General features: G+C 40.7%; 3 protein-coding genes across 7 annotated transcripts in view; 2 read left to right on the forward strand and 1 right to left on the reverse strand.

Moving 5' to 3' along the window:
* The window catches only part of itga6a (integrin, alpha 6a), a 34,191-nt gene extending 30,899 nt beyond the window's left edge, over positions 1 to 3,292 (forward strand). For 3 of the 5 annotated variants that reach the window (XM_044131493.1, XM_044131494.1, XM_044131492.1), the window contains exons 20-25: positions 49 to 225; positions 340 to 429; positions 505 to 612; positions 723 to 821; positions 917 to 1,039; positions 2,489 to 3,286. In XM_044131493.1, the coding sequence (XP_043987428.1) occupies positions 49 to 225; positions 340 to 429; positions 505 to 612; positions 723 to 821; positions 917 to 1,039; positions 2,489 to 2,653 (762 nt within the window). In that variant the 3' untranslated portion in view covers positions 2,654 to 3,286. Of the gene's footprint in view, positions 1 to 48; positions 226 to 339; positions 430 to 504; positions 613 to 722; positions 822 to 916; positions 1,040 to 1,916; positions 2,052 to 2,488 lie in introns of all 5 variants that reach the window. The other 2 variants (XM_044131491.1, XM_044131490.1) reach the window with 2 other exon arrangements.
* A 1,383-nt stretch (positions 3,293 to 4,675) lies between these two features.
* nup62l (nucleoporin 62 like) lies at positions 4,676 to 7,465 on the reverse strand. The gene is made up of 3 exons (XM_044131496.1): positions 7,278 to 7,465; positions 5,569 to 7,174; positions 4,676 to 5,144 (listed from the first exon to the last, which is right to left on the reverse strand). The coding sequence occupies exons 2-3, from the start codon at positions 7,063 to 7,065 to the stop codon at positions 4,986 to 4,988; spliced, it is 1,656 nt and encodes a 551-aa protein (XP_043987431.1). The 5' UTR covers positions 7,066 to 7,174; positions 7,278 to 7,465; the 3' UTR covers positions 4,676 to 4,985.
* Positions 7,466 to 9,202: 1,737 nt separating this feature from the next.
* Positions 9,203 to 14,022, forward strand: pdk1 (pyruvate dehydrogenase kinase, isozyme 1). The gene is made up of 11 exons (XM_044131505.1): positions 9,203 to 9,640; positions 9,904 to 10,045; positions 10,144 to 10,215; positions 10,286 to 10,470; positions 10,800 to 10,895; positions 10,988 to 11,065; positions 11,154 to 11,230; positions 11,318 to 11,416; positions 11,535 to 11,645; positions 12,672 to 12,785; positions 12,881 to 14,022. Exons 1-11 carry the CDS (start codon positions 9,532 to 9,534, stop codon positions 13,019 to 13,021), a joined length of 1,224 nt encoding a protein of 407 aa, XP_043987440.1. The 5' UTR covers positions 9,203 to 9,531; the 3' UTR covers positions 13,022 to 14,022.

Consider the following 14,022-nt stretch of genomic DNA (forward strand, 5'->3'; position numbering starts at 1 on the left):
TTCTAAGTGTACTATTCAGGAGCTGGGCAATCTGAATTTCTCCTCCAGATAAGTAACTTGTGGACGCCTTCGATCTCTCCTCCTCCCCTCACTCTACACATTCATTGGCCCAGAGACAATAAAGATGGGAAATGGCTTCTGTACTTGGTGAAGGTCACATCTCATGGACCTGAGAAAATCACCTGCTCTCCTCAATCTGCAATTCACTCTCTCAAAGACATTTGGGTTGGTATTTCTAAGAATTTGTTGTTAAAACAATGTTATTTTCAGCTCAAATATTCCTGCAGATATTTACAGCCTTGTTCTGTGTTTGTTTAACATGAATAAATGTGATTCCAGGAGAGATCTCCTTCCCTGACAAAACAGGAAATTGTCAAAAAGGAAAGAAAACTTAGTGGCAGAATTGCTTCAAGCAGCACTAAAGTTTTGGTGAGTTGATTCAAATATGCTTCGTTTTAAACATGCAGATATGCAGTGCTTTTAGGTTTGTCTCCTTTTTTGCAGTCCTGTGAGAAGGAAAGCAAATGTGTGGTGCTAAAGTGCCCTCTGCAGGGGATTGATGGTACTGCAGTTGAGCTGAGATCTCGTTTGTGGAACTCCACCTTCATTGAGGTAACAAATTGTAGTTTTTATCTGCTCTTTTTCCCCCCATCGAGAGTTGGTCAGTGTAATGATGGAGGCCCAGACTGATTATTAAAGCTCTTGGTTCTGTTTTTACACAGGAATATGCTTCCTTTCCAACCACAACTGTAGTTGTGAAGGCTTCACTTGTACTTGAGTCTCGGGCTCAGAACATTATCCTGAAATCTCCTGACTTTACTGTAAGCACTTCATTAGCTGAATGAAAATAATAACCTCTGCAGTCTTGATATAAATCCCCTTGGGTCAGCATTTTTGTCTTAACATTGTGTTTTAGGTGAAGGTGCCCGTATCCCCAGACAGCGACGTGGCTCAGTTCGGAGTTCCCTGGTGGATCATTCTGATAGCAGTTCTGGCAGGAATCTTGATTTTGGCATTGATGGTGATTCTGTTGTGGAAGGTGAGTGAAAAGCACAAATTAGATGCAAATAAGGCATTAACATCAACTAATTGTCTGTAATATTTGATTGATTTCACACACTATGTTGAATCATGGAGCAGATGATTGTATGGGTTGTGTGTGGCGAGTAGCAGGATGTCATGTCTAATAAAGAAAGATTAAATTTATTGAAAACTGATGACAAAATGCATATGTTGATATAAAATATTGGTTGGGTTCACTTTTTTCCTTCCTGTTCCTACATGGGAGACTTTAATGTCAAATCGCTAAAATAGCAATAGCTAAAAGTCCTCTCTGTTTTGATGTAGTGTCACTTTTTAAAGCTGTATTTGTTTGTGACACAAAATCCTGATAAAAACCACTGAAGTTTTTCTTTCAAATATGAAAGCACAGAAGTGCTATCAATAGTTTTTCAAGGCAAAGCAACCAAACAGGGTACACCTGATAAATCTATGTGCTATAAATAAAGAGACGTTTATTACTTATCAAGTGCTTCTGATGTTGTTGCTGAGGGATTTATAGTGTAAATGTCAGGAAAAGCAGCATAAAACATCTTAAATTAGTTGGTACCTAATGAGCATCTTAAGATAGAATCACACATGTTTTGGTGACTTATAGGAACAACTCTCTCAACTAACTTTTCTCTAATAGTTTTGAGCTCCAGCACTGATTTGCATAGTTGTAGTTTGACTAACATTTTCTCAATTAATATGTAATGCAATGCTTTAAAAAAAAAAAAAAAAAAAAAAAGAACCAAATATTAATATTAAAAACTGAAATCTGGAAGAAAAGAAATGTGAGTATTGATTGAAAAAGTCAGAAAACATTCAGTGGATGATGACACGCCTAACCTTTGCCTACCCTTGTCCCTCTTCAGTGCGGTTTCTTCAAGAGACCGACTAAAGAACAATACAATGCTGCATATCACAAGGCAGAGATCCACGTTCAGCCCTCTGACAAAGACAAACTCTCTGATGAAGCCTGATTCTCTCTCTCTCTCTCTGATCAGGGGGTAAAGTCGGCATGAAGTGTGATTATTACCGCAGCTGCTAACGAGCTTCGCTTTCCCTGCCAAACCCGCTGACCTAATGCAGAAACTCTCAATCAGACACATATTGTACTGAACTGAAGATGAGAGTCATTTGGAGGCTTTCGCTTAGAGGAACTTTCTACCTGATGTCAGCAGAAAAGAGACGTCTTTTTCTTCTGTGTGAGAGTAACAGCTTGTGCTCAGTAATTAGGTCGTTTTTTTTGCAGAATGTGTGTCTGTGTTCTGCCAAGAAATGCTTCAGTGTATTGCCGTGTGCAGCACTGTTCTCTCCAGACCGCTTTTTCCTGGCCTTTTCTGTAAAGCAAAAGCTGCAAAGCATGTTTAACCATCTTCCACTCCTCTCCTTTATTTATCACCTTTGAAGAACTTCTTGTTTAAATCTCGTCTCTTCCCACCAGTGCGGGTTCTTCAGACGCTCCAAACAAGACGACAGCATACCTCGCTACCACGCAGTGCGGATAAAAAAGGAAACTCCGGGCTACGTCGATGGAAAAATGAAAGCTGGTGCTTTAGAAAAGAAGCAGTGGATGACGACGTGGATCAACGACGACAATTATTCATGAATGTTTATTTCTTTCTGCAAACCATTTGGATTAGAGCCACTAAACTTTAATATTTCCTGGGTGTGTGAATAGAGTGCTTTTATTTTAAATTGGTTTTGAAAACAATGAATTTACACGCTGTTAAAAGGATTTTTCTTATGCTGTATATATTGAAATATTTCTGCACATTTTGTATTTATTTTTTTATATGAAAATAGCCATACAACCAAAGCTTTTTGGTTTACTGCTGTTTCTGGAGCTGTACTGTCTCTCTCTCTCTTTTTTTTTTTTAAACTCAAATTATGAAAAGAAGGTACAACTAGCTCACTTTCTGTAACATGAATTTAAACCCCTAGATTTCTACTTTGAGAACTTTATTGCAAACCTTCCGTTTTGACGCATCTTAGGTACAACATCGGGTCAAAAAATTAAATGATAAAAGCATAATTTGTAATGAGCTCAGGATAATCTTGAGCTCATCTTGTTATGTTCAGGTAGCAATCACTGGACTGTAGATCATCACTGAGGCGAATCTTTTTGAAGAATCCAAAGGGAAGATGTTAAAAAAAAGCAACAACTGTAAATGTTTTTTTTTTTTTTTGTTGAGTAATGTGTGTTATAAATTGAATGGATTAAAAAAATAAAAACACTTGAAGACAATTTTGTTTTGTGAAGATGTAGACACTTTACCATTCCTAATCTACACTTTATAAATTTTAGTTTTACTTCAATTTTATGTCTATCAAAACTTGATGATGCACCTCTTTTTTTTAATCATGTTCTTTCTCAAAAGTGAATGAATATAGGACAAAGCAGGTTTAAAGAGAAATTTGTAAATTTAGTACAGAAGTACAGTACATTCACCCTCACTAATGTTTGCATTGATGTCTCAGAAAGTAGCAGAGAAAAACAATCTGTCGAGTTCTTTCAAACTACTTGACTGTTCTGCTCTGAACTCGGCCTTTAAGTCCACAGTGAGGCCAGAAGTCTGGTGCCAGCCAAACCCTTTTTCTGTTGAACCATGTGTAAGTTTCAACCATCTCGCTGCTAGAATGAAGAATTAGGATTAATTCTTTTGCATCAGTACTACTGATGTACATGCTTTATTGCATCTGTACAGTCCATAAGCTAGAAATCCTCACCTCAGCTCCAGAATGAGCCGTTTGTCATTCTGAGCAAGCGGCTCCATTTATCTGATCACAAAACCATTTTTTTTTTTCCAGAAGGAACTTGGCTCATCCATTCAGTAGAAAATTTCAGCTGTTTGGAGCAAAGCCTAATTTTTTGTTGTTGTCCCTCGTTGTTCAATGCGGACTGTGATGCTGCTGTTCCTATGTGTTGCAGTTTATGGTTTGCAGCAACCTCAGTGGTTCTTGGGTTGTTATCTAAGTAAGCTCTGTATTAATGGGACAAAAAACCCAAAGATGGATCAGAACTGGTTTGGAGTAATAAGCTAGTAAGGATTACTTTTGTAATGAATAGTTATGATTCTGCCAAGCAAAACTGTCAATTATGCTACCAGATTTATGCTAGGGACTTGTTGATGTTTAATCAAACTTTAATCGGCATGACCCGACACCCTCAGCTCATCTTAAACCCCCTAAAATGTTCAAAATGAAAACATACACAAAAAAGATTGACTCAACTCCTTCTAGCTTTGTAAAGTTAAGAGCACAGATTTATCAGCCAACTTTTTTTTTGTGGGGGGGGGAATCAGCAGGTCCAATCTTGAACATGTAATCTTTTCATGACTTCATTAGACCATTTTTTTATTGACATAGGAATCAACAAGCACAAATTGTGCATATTTCTCTTAGCTTGACAAATACAGATCAAAAAGATATGCTTTGATGCTCATCGGGGAAGAACTGCTCCATTTCCTCCTGGATTTGATGCTACAGGCAATACCAACAAATTCCTATGTGATAAGAACAGATAATCCAAATCAGAACTGGTCAATCAGCTTAAAAAATTTAAATCATTACCAGCCAGAATGAATCAAATCAGTGCATGTCAATAGGAATGTAAATAAACCCTTTCACATTACACTGCATGTGTGTTTTAATATAAGTTGAGCATAACAAATGGGAAGAATGTGCCAACAAATGACAGTTGTCTGCATAGAACACCTACTTTTAGAAATATCCATTTTATTTATCTACTAATTCAAAACACATTAGAAACATTTTCCTCAAATACAGAAGAATTCACATGTTTATAAAGCTTATGGAATCAAAACTATTCATATTTCTGCAACCCAACAAAGCTGTAGAGGTAAACAGGAGTAATGTAGAGGCAAAGGAGAATTCCCAAAAAGTAGCATTATGTCAATGCGCATTCAGATCTATTTATTTCAGTCAAAGTTTAAGCGAAAGGTTTTCTCCTGCTCCTTGCGCTGCGTGTCACACAGTTTGGACACTTCCTCCACCCTCCGCTGTAGCAGAACCGAGTTCTGGTCGATCCACTGCAGAGAATCCATGTGGGCGTTGAGGATTTTACAAATCTGCTGAAGCTGCGGAGAACAAACAAGACAGAGAGGTTAATCAATCATCTTCAGAGCAGGTTTAATGATGACAGATTTTTCCACCCATACTAGCTTTGATTCTAATTCATTTTAGCCTTGCTAATGAGCCTCAGCACTCATGACAGGTTGTGCTAGCTGCAGAGAGCAAGGGGGAGAGAGGGGATGAGCAGCGCCACATGTAGAGGGGATTGACAGCGCTAAGACCCGCCTCCTGGCTGATTGCTTGTTTCTAGAAGACTGGAAGAAGGCAAAGGAACTCGATTTTTAAAAAAATTAATTCTCATACACCATTCTATTTCTATATATGTTTTTTTTTATAAAAGTTATATACTGCAACTTTAAAAACAACAACAAAAAATAAATGAATTGACCTAATCCATTAATCGCCCAGTTCTAGGGTCTCTTATCTCACCGGATCGCTGGTGTCTGCCGGTCCACTGGATGTGTTCAGGTGTTCAATGATCTCCTTCAAGTCCTGTGACATCCTCTTCAGCTGCGCGTCCACGTTCTCAGCCAGCTTGTACGTCCTCTCTCGCTCCTCGTCGGCGTTCTGCATGTAGATGGTGCCGCCCTGCTCCTTCACCGACTCCTCCAGCGGGCAGAGCAGGTCCTCCAGCTCCTTCTGCTGCGACAGGATGAAGTCCAGCTCCTGGTTGAGCCGCCGCTGGTCCAGCTTCACCTTCTCCAGCTCCTTGTGCAGGGACGTGATCTTCTCTCCGTTCTCCACCAGCATGCGGTCCCAGGCGTTCACCTGCGTCGCCTGCTGTAGGAAGTGTCTCTCCTGGTCCTCCAGCTCCAGGCTCCACTTGTTTATGAGGTTCTCCAGCTGGGCGTAGCTCATCACCGGAGGATTCGTAGTGGTGGCGGCGGCGGCGGTAGTGGTGAGGGTTGCGGCTGTTGTAGAGGCCGTCATGGCGGTGCTGGCCAGAGGTTTGACTCCCAGGCTGAAACCGACAGCGGTGCCAGTCGTGGCGGCTGGAGCTGTGGTGGTGGAGGCAGCAGCCGTGGTAGCGGCTGACCCCAGAGGCTTGAGAGTGAAGTTCAGTCCCCCGCCTGTAACTGACGGTGTTGCGGTGCTCGGTATTGATGCCGCAGCTGTCCCCAGCAAGAACCCTGTGGTTGCTGCAGGGGCTGCTGTCGCCGTGGTGAGGGGTGAAGCAAACAGAGATGGACCTGAAGGAGCCACAGAGGCAGCCTGGGTGTAGGCAGGCGGAGCCGGGGTTGACGATGGTTTCACTCCAAAGCTGAATCCTCCACCTCCGCTCTGGGTTGTCGCAGGTGCGGAGGTGGGGGGGGCAGTGGTGCCGAAGCTGAACCCTCCTCCACCTCCTGCTACTGTTGGTGCTGGTGCAGATGGAGCAGGAGATGCTGCAGCTGTGGTCACCAGGACTTTGGACCCCCCGAAGCTGAAGCCTCCAAACGGAGCGCCGCCTGCTGCTGCTACTGCTGCTGTTGTAGCTGCAGGTGCAGCTGTTGATGCAGCTGGAGCCTGAGCGGCACCTCCGAAGGTGAAGCCTCCACCTGCAGGAGCCGCAGGGGTGGTCTGAGAGGACAACCCCCCGCCCAGAGTGAACCCAGTCCCCGTAGAGGGAGCCAACATGGAGCCTAGAGTGAGCCCCGGGGCCGCCGCTGTGGTTTGAGGGGCCGTGCCCAGGCCAAACGTGGTGGTGGGGGTCCCAAAAGAGAAACCTGTGCCGGGTGCGGAGCTCTTCGCTGGGTTGCCGAAGCTGAAGGACCCGGTGGGGTTGGTGTTGGTCTGACTGGTGGGAGCCCCGAAGCTGAAGCCGCCTCCGGTGGCTGTAGGAGCGGAGTTTGTTAAATTGAAACCTGCGGTGGGAGCAGCAGCAGCGGTGGTCTTCTGGGCTGGGAAGAAGCCTGAAGACTGACCGAAGTTAAATCCACCACTCATGGTTTCACTCTCTAGACAAAATGGTCACTTCCTCGGTGAATCTCCGCGGCTTTTGGCGGGTCGGGATCGGGAGTTGTTTTTAAGTTACCGCCCCGAAGAAACTCTGCGTCTGTTAGCAAGATTTTTCAGGACAAGGCGGTAAATAAACTCACTCTCGTGTGCTTTAAAATAGTTTCCGCATAATCAACAACAACTAAAAGCTAAAAACATACCCTTCTTCAAAACGTGGCCCTGCAAACCGACATTTCTGACGCTATCTGGAGGAAATGACGGCAGTTAGGAGATCACATCCTGTTGTTTGCCGGAAGAAGCCCACCCCCGTTTCTACTCGATTGACACATTTTCTATCCAATCATAGTTTAGAAAATTTTGAAGCTGAAATTTGATTGGTTCTACTCGCAGCCTTGCAAACAAACTAGGGAGATATAAAAAAGTGTTGACAGTTTCAAAGAATGATTAAAGTAAAGAGTGTAATCCTCCGTCGCTAAAGTCTAGATAGATAGATAGATAGATAGATAGATAGATAGATAGATAGATAGATAGATAGATAGATAGATAGATAGATAGATAGATAGATAGATAGATAGATAGATAGATAGATAGATAGATAGATAGATAGATAGATAGATAGATAGATAGATAGATAGATAGATAGATAGATAGATAGTAGAGGTGTGCCGATCGATCATAATTGGCCGATTTAGATGAAAAATTGTATGATCGCTGATTACCGATCACCCGCTTCTCATTTCGCAGCTTGCATGTGTGTAACTGGGTTTATATTGTTAGTTATATGTTTCCACAAAATGTTTTCTTTAATTTATTTGTCCTCTTATATTTGTCTATCCTTGTGTTCCTCTGTGTCTGCTATAAGGGGTTTGGTCCTCCATCTCCGCCCTTCTTTCTTCTTCTTTTGTTCGGGGTCCTCCAGGACCATTATATATACTCAGTTATTAATTTCCTCTTCCCTTTTGTTACTTGTTCCACTGGGGAGAGGCAAGTTTTATAATTCGTTGTATTCCTTTCATTTATATTGTTCGAATGTTTATTTTTCCGCCTGTATTAATGATGGCTATTTTCAGTTGAGTTGCTATTACGCCTTTATAACATCTGATGCATGTTAATACTGTTATTTTGTATAGATCGGGCTGGCGAACTAGAGCACATGCTATGTGCTAATGCTAATGTCTCCCGATTGACAGGATAAATAAACGGAGACCGCCTCCAAACCCTGATTCGGAGTTTTGTGGTTTGTCTGATCACCGCACACAACGCAGAAGTGCACCGGTCACATGTGCAGCCCTCCACTAGGGACAAGGGTGTACAGAAAATGGATGGATGGATGAATAAATTAGGTGAATTTATTGCCAGATTATTTTTCCATTTTGCCAGATCACATAGCAGTATTTATACTTAAAGCGAAAAATTAACAGCCAATCCAGGTGATCGGCAGAGATCAGTGATCGGCAAAGATCGGCCTCATGGGTGATCGATATCGGCATCGGCAGCAAAAAAAACCTGCTCGGAGCATCCCTGAATAGATAGATAGATGTGAAAACTTTTCCTAATTTTGTTTTGGTTTCGCTTTGAACTGCAGATGGAAATAGCATTGGAACAACAAAGCTTGTGCACAGACCAGAACTCACACTTGATGTGTGTTTCGGTTCTGTGCCTCATGATTACAGTATGTTTGTTACTAGCGGTGGGTGGAGCACACAAAGGTAATATATATATATATATATATATATATATATATATATATATATATATATATATATATATATATATATATATATATATATATATATATATATATATATATATATATATATATATATATATATGAAAAATTTACAACATAAAATAAATAATACTTTCTACTGATTAAAAATAACCTAAACATTCAGAAAAAAAATATTCAGGTGAGTATGAATAAAAACAACATTCAAACAAGTGAACAAAACTGTACAAGCAGTTTAATAGTTAAATATCTAAAAAAAAAATAAATAAATGAAAACATTTTAAAAAAGGAAAAAAGTATAAGGATTATAATCCAGGGTTTTTAGATTTTTTTTAAATCAACTGTTCTACACTCCAGTCCTGTAGATGACGCTACTTTACGCCGGTTTTCAATTACAGAAAGAACGCAACACGAAGACGCAAAGGGAGGTAATTCTCTTGGCTTTGTAATGGCTCTTTGTATTAGCTTGTTGATTTATCTGCCTGTACGGATTTAGCTGCGACCACCTGAATTAAAGGACGATGCTGAAACATAGCAGTGTATGTGGGACTGTGGACACTGAAGCAAAATTAAAAAGTCAAGTACGCCACCGATAATTAAAACAACTGTACATCTGCGATTTCCCGTGTGTAAATAATCCTCCAAACGGCGAGGCAGTAACAAGAAGTCTTCGCCGTGGACGCCGCTCTTCTTCTTGACTCCAGCAGGTTCAGGAAAGTGTCATCATGAGGCTTTTGAGGTTTCTGAGGAGCAGCGTGTCCATTGGGAAGAACATTGACTTTTACTCCAGGTTTTCTCCTTCCCCGCTGTCCATGAAGCAGTTTTTGGACTTCGGTAAGAGCTGCACAGCTTGGTGGAACCAAATGAAACAGCCACACAGCCTGTTGAATTCCAATTGAACTGAATACAGCCAGAAACGTTAACGTACTTTATTCCGAACTTCTATGATAAAGTTGAAGGAGAGTGACGCAGTACTTTTGCATTTTTCTGTCCTATCCGAAATTAAACACAGTTTCTGAGTAATATGTTCTAAATAATAATATGGTCTAAATGAGGGAAGTTACACACCCACAGAAATCTCTCAATTTCTCTCACAGGCTCAGAAAATGCGTGTGAGAAAACGTCCTTCGCCTTCCTCAGGCAGGAGCTGCCTGTGAGGCTGGCCAACATCATGAAGGAGATCAACTTGTTGCCAGACAACCTGCTGAGGACTCCATCAGTCAGGCTGGTCCAGAGCTGGTAGGCAGGTTTTGCTTTTTGCTAAAAAAAAAAAAAAAAATCTTTTTCATTCACATGTCTCCCAAACCGGCAGAGAAACGCTTTATTTTCTTTCCCAGGTACATGCAGAGCTTTCAGGATATTTTGGAGTTCAAAGACAAAAACGCAGACGATGAGAAAGTCACATATGAGTGAGTTTCTCTGTAAATAGCTACTCTGTTCTTGCAGTTTAGACTTGTGAATCGTTTTCTCCCTGCTTAGTTTCACAGACGCTGTGATAAAAATCAGAAATCGCCACAATGATGTCATTCCCACCATGGCTCAGGGGGTGGTGGAGTACAAGGAGGCGTACGGCACAGACCCGGTGGTCAGCCAGAACGTCCAGTATTTTCTGGATCGTTTCTACATGAGCAGGATATCCATCAGGATGCTACTCAACCAGCACAGTGAGATGTTCTCTTTATTCAATTATTTAGCTGTTATCAGTGGTCAAAGCTAAAACGTTTCAGGAGTCTTTTCAGTAAACTTTCTGCAGCCATTTTTGAAGTGACAGTTAAACATGTAAAAAAATGAAATTGTTCTGAACTGTTGTGAATTATTTAGAAATTTGTAGATTTATATCATTTACATGAACATATTTAGGAAAAAGTCCATGTTTCTGTCTAAAATCGAACAGGAAGTGTTTTTATTTTTTTGACTCTGGTGTTTTTTTATATCGTCGTGGTGAACTCCTGCTACTCGTTATTCACTCTCGCTCTCTGCCTGTTGTTTGCAGCTCTCCTGTTTGGTGGGAAGGTCAAGGTGAATCCTGCACACCCCAACCAGATCGGCAGCATCGATCCACACTGTGGTGTCAGTGAGGTTATCAGAGGTACCTGTTGTTGACATTATTATTGTTTTTATTTATTTATTTTTAAAGATTCAGTTCTAAAAAATACATAAATAAACTCCACTTTCTTGCAGATGCCTTTGGAAATGCTAGAAACCTTTGTGACCGCTACTACATGAACTCTCCTGAACTCATTCTGGAGGAATTTAATGGTAATTTTTTTTCAGAAAGCAGTTATGGTCTTCCTATTTAACAGTGGAGTGGCTTCAGCTGAGCCAGTTTTCTTGTTTATCCCGTCAGCCAAAGAAGAGGGGAAACCCGTCACTGTTGTCTATGTTCCGTCTCATCTGTACCACATGGTGTTTGAGCTTTTTAAGGTGAGCCTTTCTTTGCTCTTGTTCTTGTTTCTCAGTTTCTAAATCATGGTGTACCGTTGTCGATGCTTTCTGTCATGGTCGTTGCAGAACGCCATGCGGGCCACCATGGAGTTATACGGCGACGCGATGGAGTATCCTCCCATTCATGCACAGGTTGCACTGGGCTCTGAGGATCTCACTGTCAAGGTCAAATGGAAACTCTCGTTGTTTTTCCACTGAACTCCAGTCTGGTTTAATCTTCACAAGCAAAGGTTCGAGCTGAGGTTTGCACATTCCTTGGACTGATCTGTGTGTTTTTGATCAGGTGAGCGACCGTGGAGGTGGCGTGCCTCTGCGTAAGATCGACAGGCTGTTCACCTACACGTACTCCACAGCTCCGCGGCCCAGCATCGACGACTCCCGGGCCACTCCTCTGGTCAGTTTTGCTGCTAAAAATAGTTTTCGGCACAATTGGCTTTTTATTGAACAGTAAGTTGACTGGGAACAGGGTGAAGAGAGAAGTGGAAGGCATGTAGCAATAAGCCAGAGTCTGGAAATCAAACCCAGACAACTGCAGCCTCTGCATGTGGTGCACTTGCTCTAACTGAGCCACACAGTTGTGTTTTAATATTTTGAAAAATCTCTCGCTATTTGAGACCGAAATAGATCTGAAATAGACTTAAAACTCTGTATGGGAGCTAAAGTAGGGGACGCAATTTTCATTTTGTTTTTTTAACAAATAAAATTTAAACAGTTTTTGTTTTTCAGTTTCAAATCTTTAATTTATTTTAGTTTTATATATATGTATATATATATATATATATATATGTATATATATATATATATATATATGTATATATATATATATATATATATGTATATATATATATATATATATTTTTTTTTTTTTCAGTTTATAAAATATTTTTGGAAATAAACTTTATGGCCCCAATTTAGCTCCAATAACTTCCCAGATTTATGAGAAGAAGCAAATTCCTCTCCATGATCATTGCTGATGTCTTTCTATATTGGCATTGTGTTAACAAACGCACACATACACACACACACACACACACACACACACACACACATGCATGCGGTCTCACTTTCTCATTATTATTTAAATAGAGCTTTTAATTATCACCTTCTGGTTGCTATTCTCATTCTTGCCTAAATTAATGTGAACAAATTATTATTCTTTTTTTTTAAACATATAGTCTGTTCTGTACTCTATAGGTGAATTTATGCTGCTGGTCTCTGTTGATAAAGCATAATGTCAGTGTACTATTGTTAACTAGTGGGTTAACTCTATTTTCACTGTTCTGGAGAGATTTATTGATTTTGTTGCTCAGTCAGAATAGAAACCACCCATGTGAGGTTAAAGAAAACATCTCCTTAATTGAGAAATATTGGGGGGAAAAAAAAAACACAACAAAAAAATTACGTTCAAGCTTTTCCACAGGCTGGCTACGGCTACGGCCTGCCCATCTCTCGCCTGTACGCTCGCTACTTTCAGGGAGACCTGAAGCTCTACTCTCTGGAGGGATATGGGACCGACGCGGTGATCTACATACGGGTAACCGAGTTTCGGCGCAAGAATTTAAAGGCTTCTTCAGCTGAACGAGAGGAAGGAAAAGAAAATAGCAGAGTTTCCTCTTGGTCTCGTTCCAGGCACTGTCCACGGAGTCAATCGAGAGGCTCCCGGTGTACAACAAGTCGGCCTGGAAGCACTACAAGACGATGCACGAGGCCGACGACTGGTGCGTCCCCAGCAAGGAGCCCAAAGACCTGACCACGTTTCGCAGTTTCTGAACCTAAAGAGTGAATTTGTTTGCAGCAGTGTGTTTAAAAGAAAAAAAAAAAAAGGAAGCTTCCTGTTGATGACTGTGGTGGCGATTTGTTCAAAGAAAGAAGAAAAAAGTAGAAGGGGAGGAAAGTTTTGTGCCATATATTTTGCTAGTTTTGTATGGGAGGCTCCAGATGTGGTGATTAGGACCTGGTTTCCTGTGAAACATGGAGAGTTAAGCACAACCAGCTCTGGGTTAATTTCCAAGCTCTCACTCCTGTCATCTGAATAATGAATTGGTGTCATATGTTGTTTTTTTTTAAAGTATAGCTGCTGCATTGTGAATAAGAGCATCATTTTACTGCAATTCGGTCGAATTTCTTTTCGCTTTAGAAAGGCGCCAGTAGTTTCAAGTTGTAGCTGTGCTTATTGAAATGTGGTGATATTTTGTCTTAAGAGGAACAAATAAGAGGCATTGATGTAAATTAGCTGCTTTTTGGGTTGTTGAACAATTTTGTTTGATTTTAAGATTTTTTTTTTTGAGGATAGTTAGAAACTTTAAAGCAAACCTGCACCTTTTTTGTTGTTGTTGTTTTGATGAAAATATTCAACAGGACTCTGTTACAACTGTCATAAAAATATTTACATTAGACATTTTATTGTAGTAATTTGGATTTTCTGTTTCAACCGAGATTCAGCACCTTTCAAATGAGATTGTATGAGGATGTTGTCAATATGTTAATATGCTGCAGTATAGAGAGCTATTTGTGTTAGCTGTAGTTCACTGTTGACATGTTGCACTAGAAGCACTTATCTGTAAGATTTAACAGAATATTTTGTATTAAAACCTCTATGCAAACAGAGTAGAGGGAGGGAGCTGATGGTTCAGTCTTCAGATATTGGTTCAACTCTGCAGCAACACTCCATGTTGCTGGACTGTTGGGGACATTCAGTGTCTGTGTGTTTCTCAGAATATGATATATGCTGCTCTGTTGGGACGAAGGCTTGATTAAATTATTTAAAATGA

The sequence above is a fragment of the Gambusia affinis genome, linkage group LG11 (assembly GCF_019740435.1).
Source record: "Gambusia affinis linkage group LG11, SWU_Gaff_1.0, whole genome shotgun sequence".
NCBI classification, from domain to species: Eukaryota; Metazoa; Chordata; class Actinopteri; order Cyprinodontiformes; family Poeciliidae; genus Gambusia; species Gambusia affinis.

Bases quoted from the DNA above. Each gene is read 5' to 3' on its own strand.
- nup62l (XM_044131496.1), bottom strand. From the start codon at position 7,065: ATGAGTGGTGGATTTAACTTCGGTCAGTCTTCAGGCTTCTTCCCAGCC. The intron at 5,145-5,568 runs GTGAGATAAGAG...TGTTCTCCGCAG, and splicing joins CGGCAGACACCAGCGATCCG to CTTCAGCAGATTTGTAAAAT.
- pdk1 (XM_044131505.1), top strand. From the start codon at position 9,532: ATGAGGCTTTTGAGGTTTCTGAGGAGCAGCGTGTCCATTGGGAAGAAC. The intron at 10,216-10,285 runs GTGAGTTTCTCT...CTCCCTGCTTAG, and splicing joins GATGAGAAAGTCACATATGA to TTTCACAGACGCTGTGATAA. The intron at 10,896-10,987 runs GTACCTGTTGTT...ACTTTCTTGCAG, and splicing joins TGTCAGTGAGGTTATCAGAG to ATGCCTTTGGAAATGCTAGA.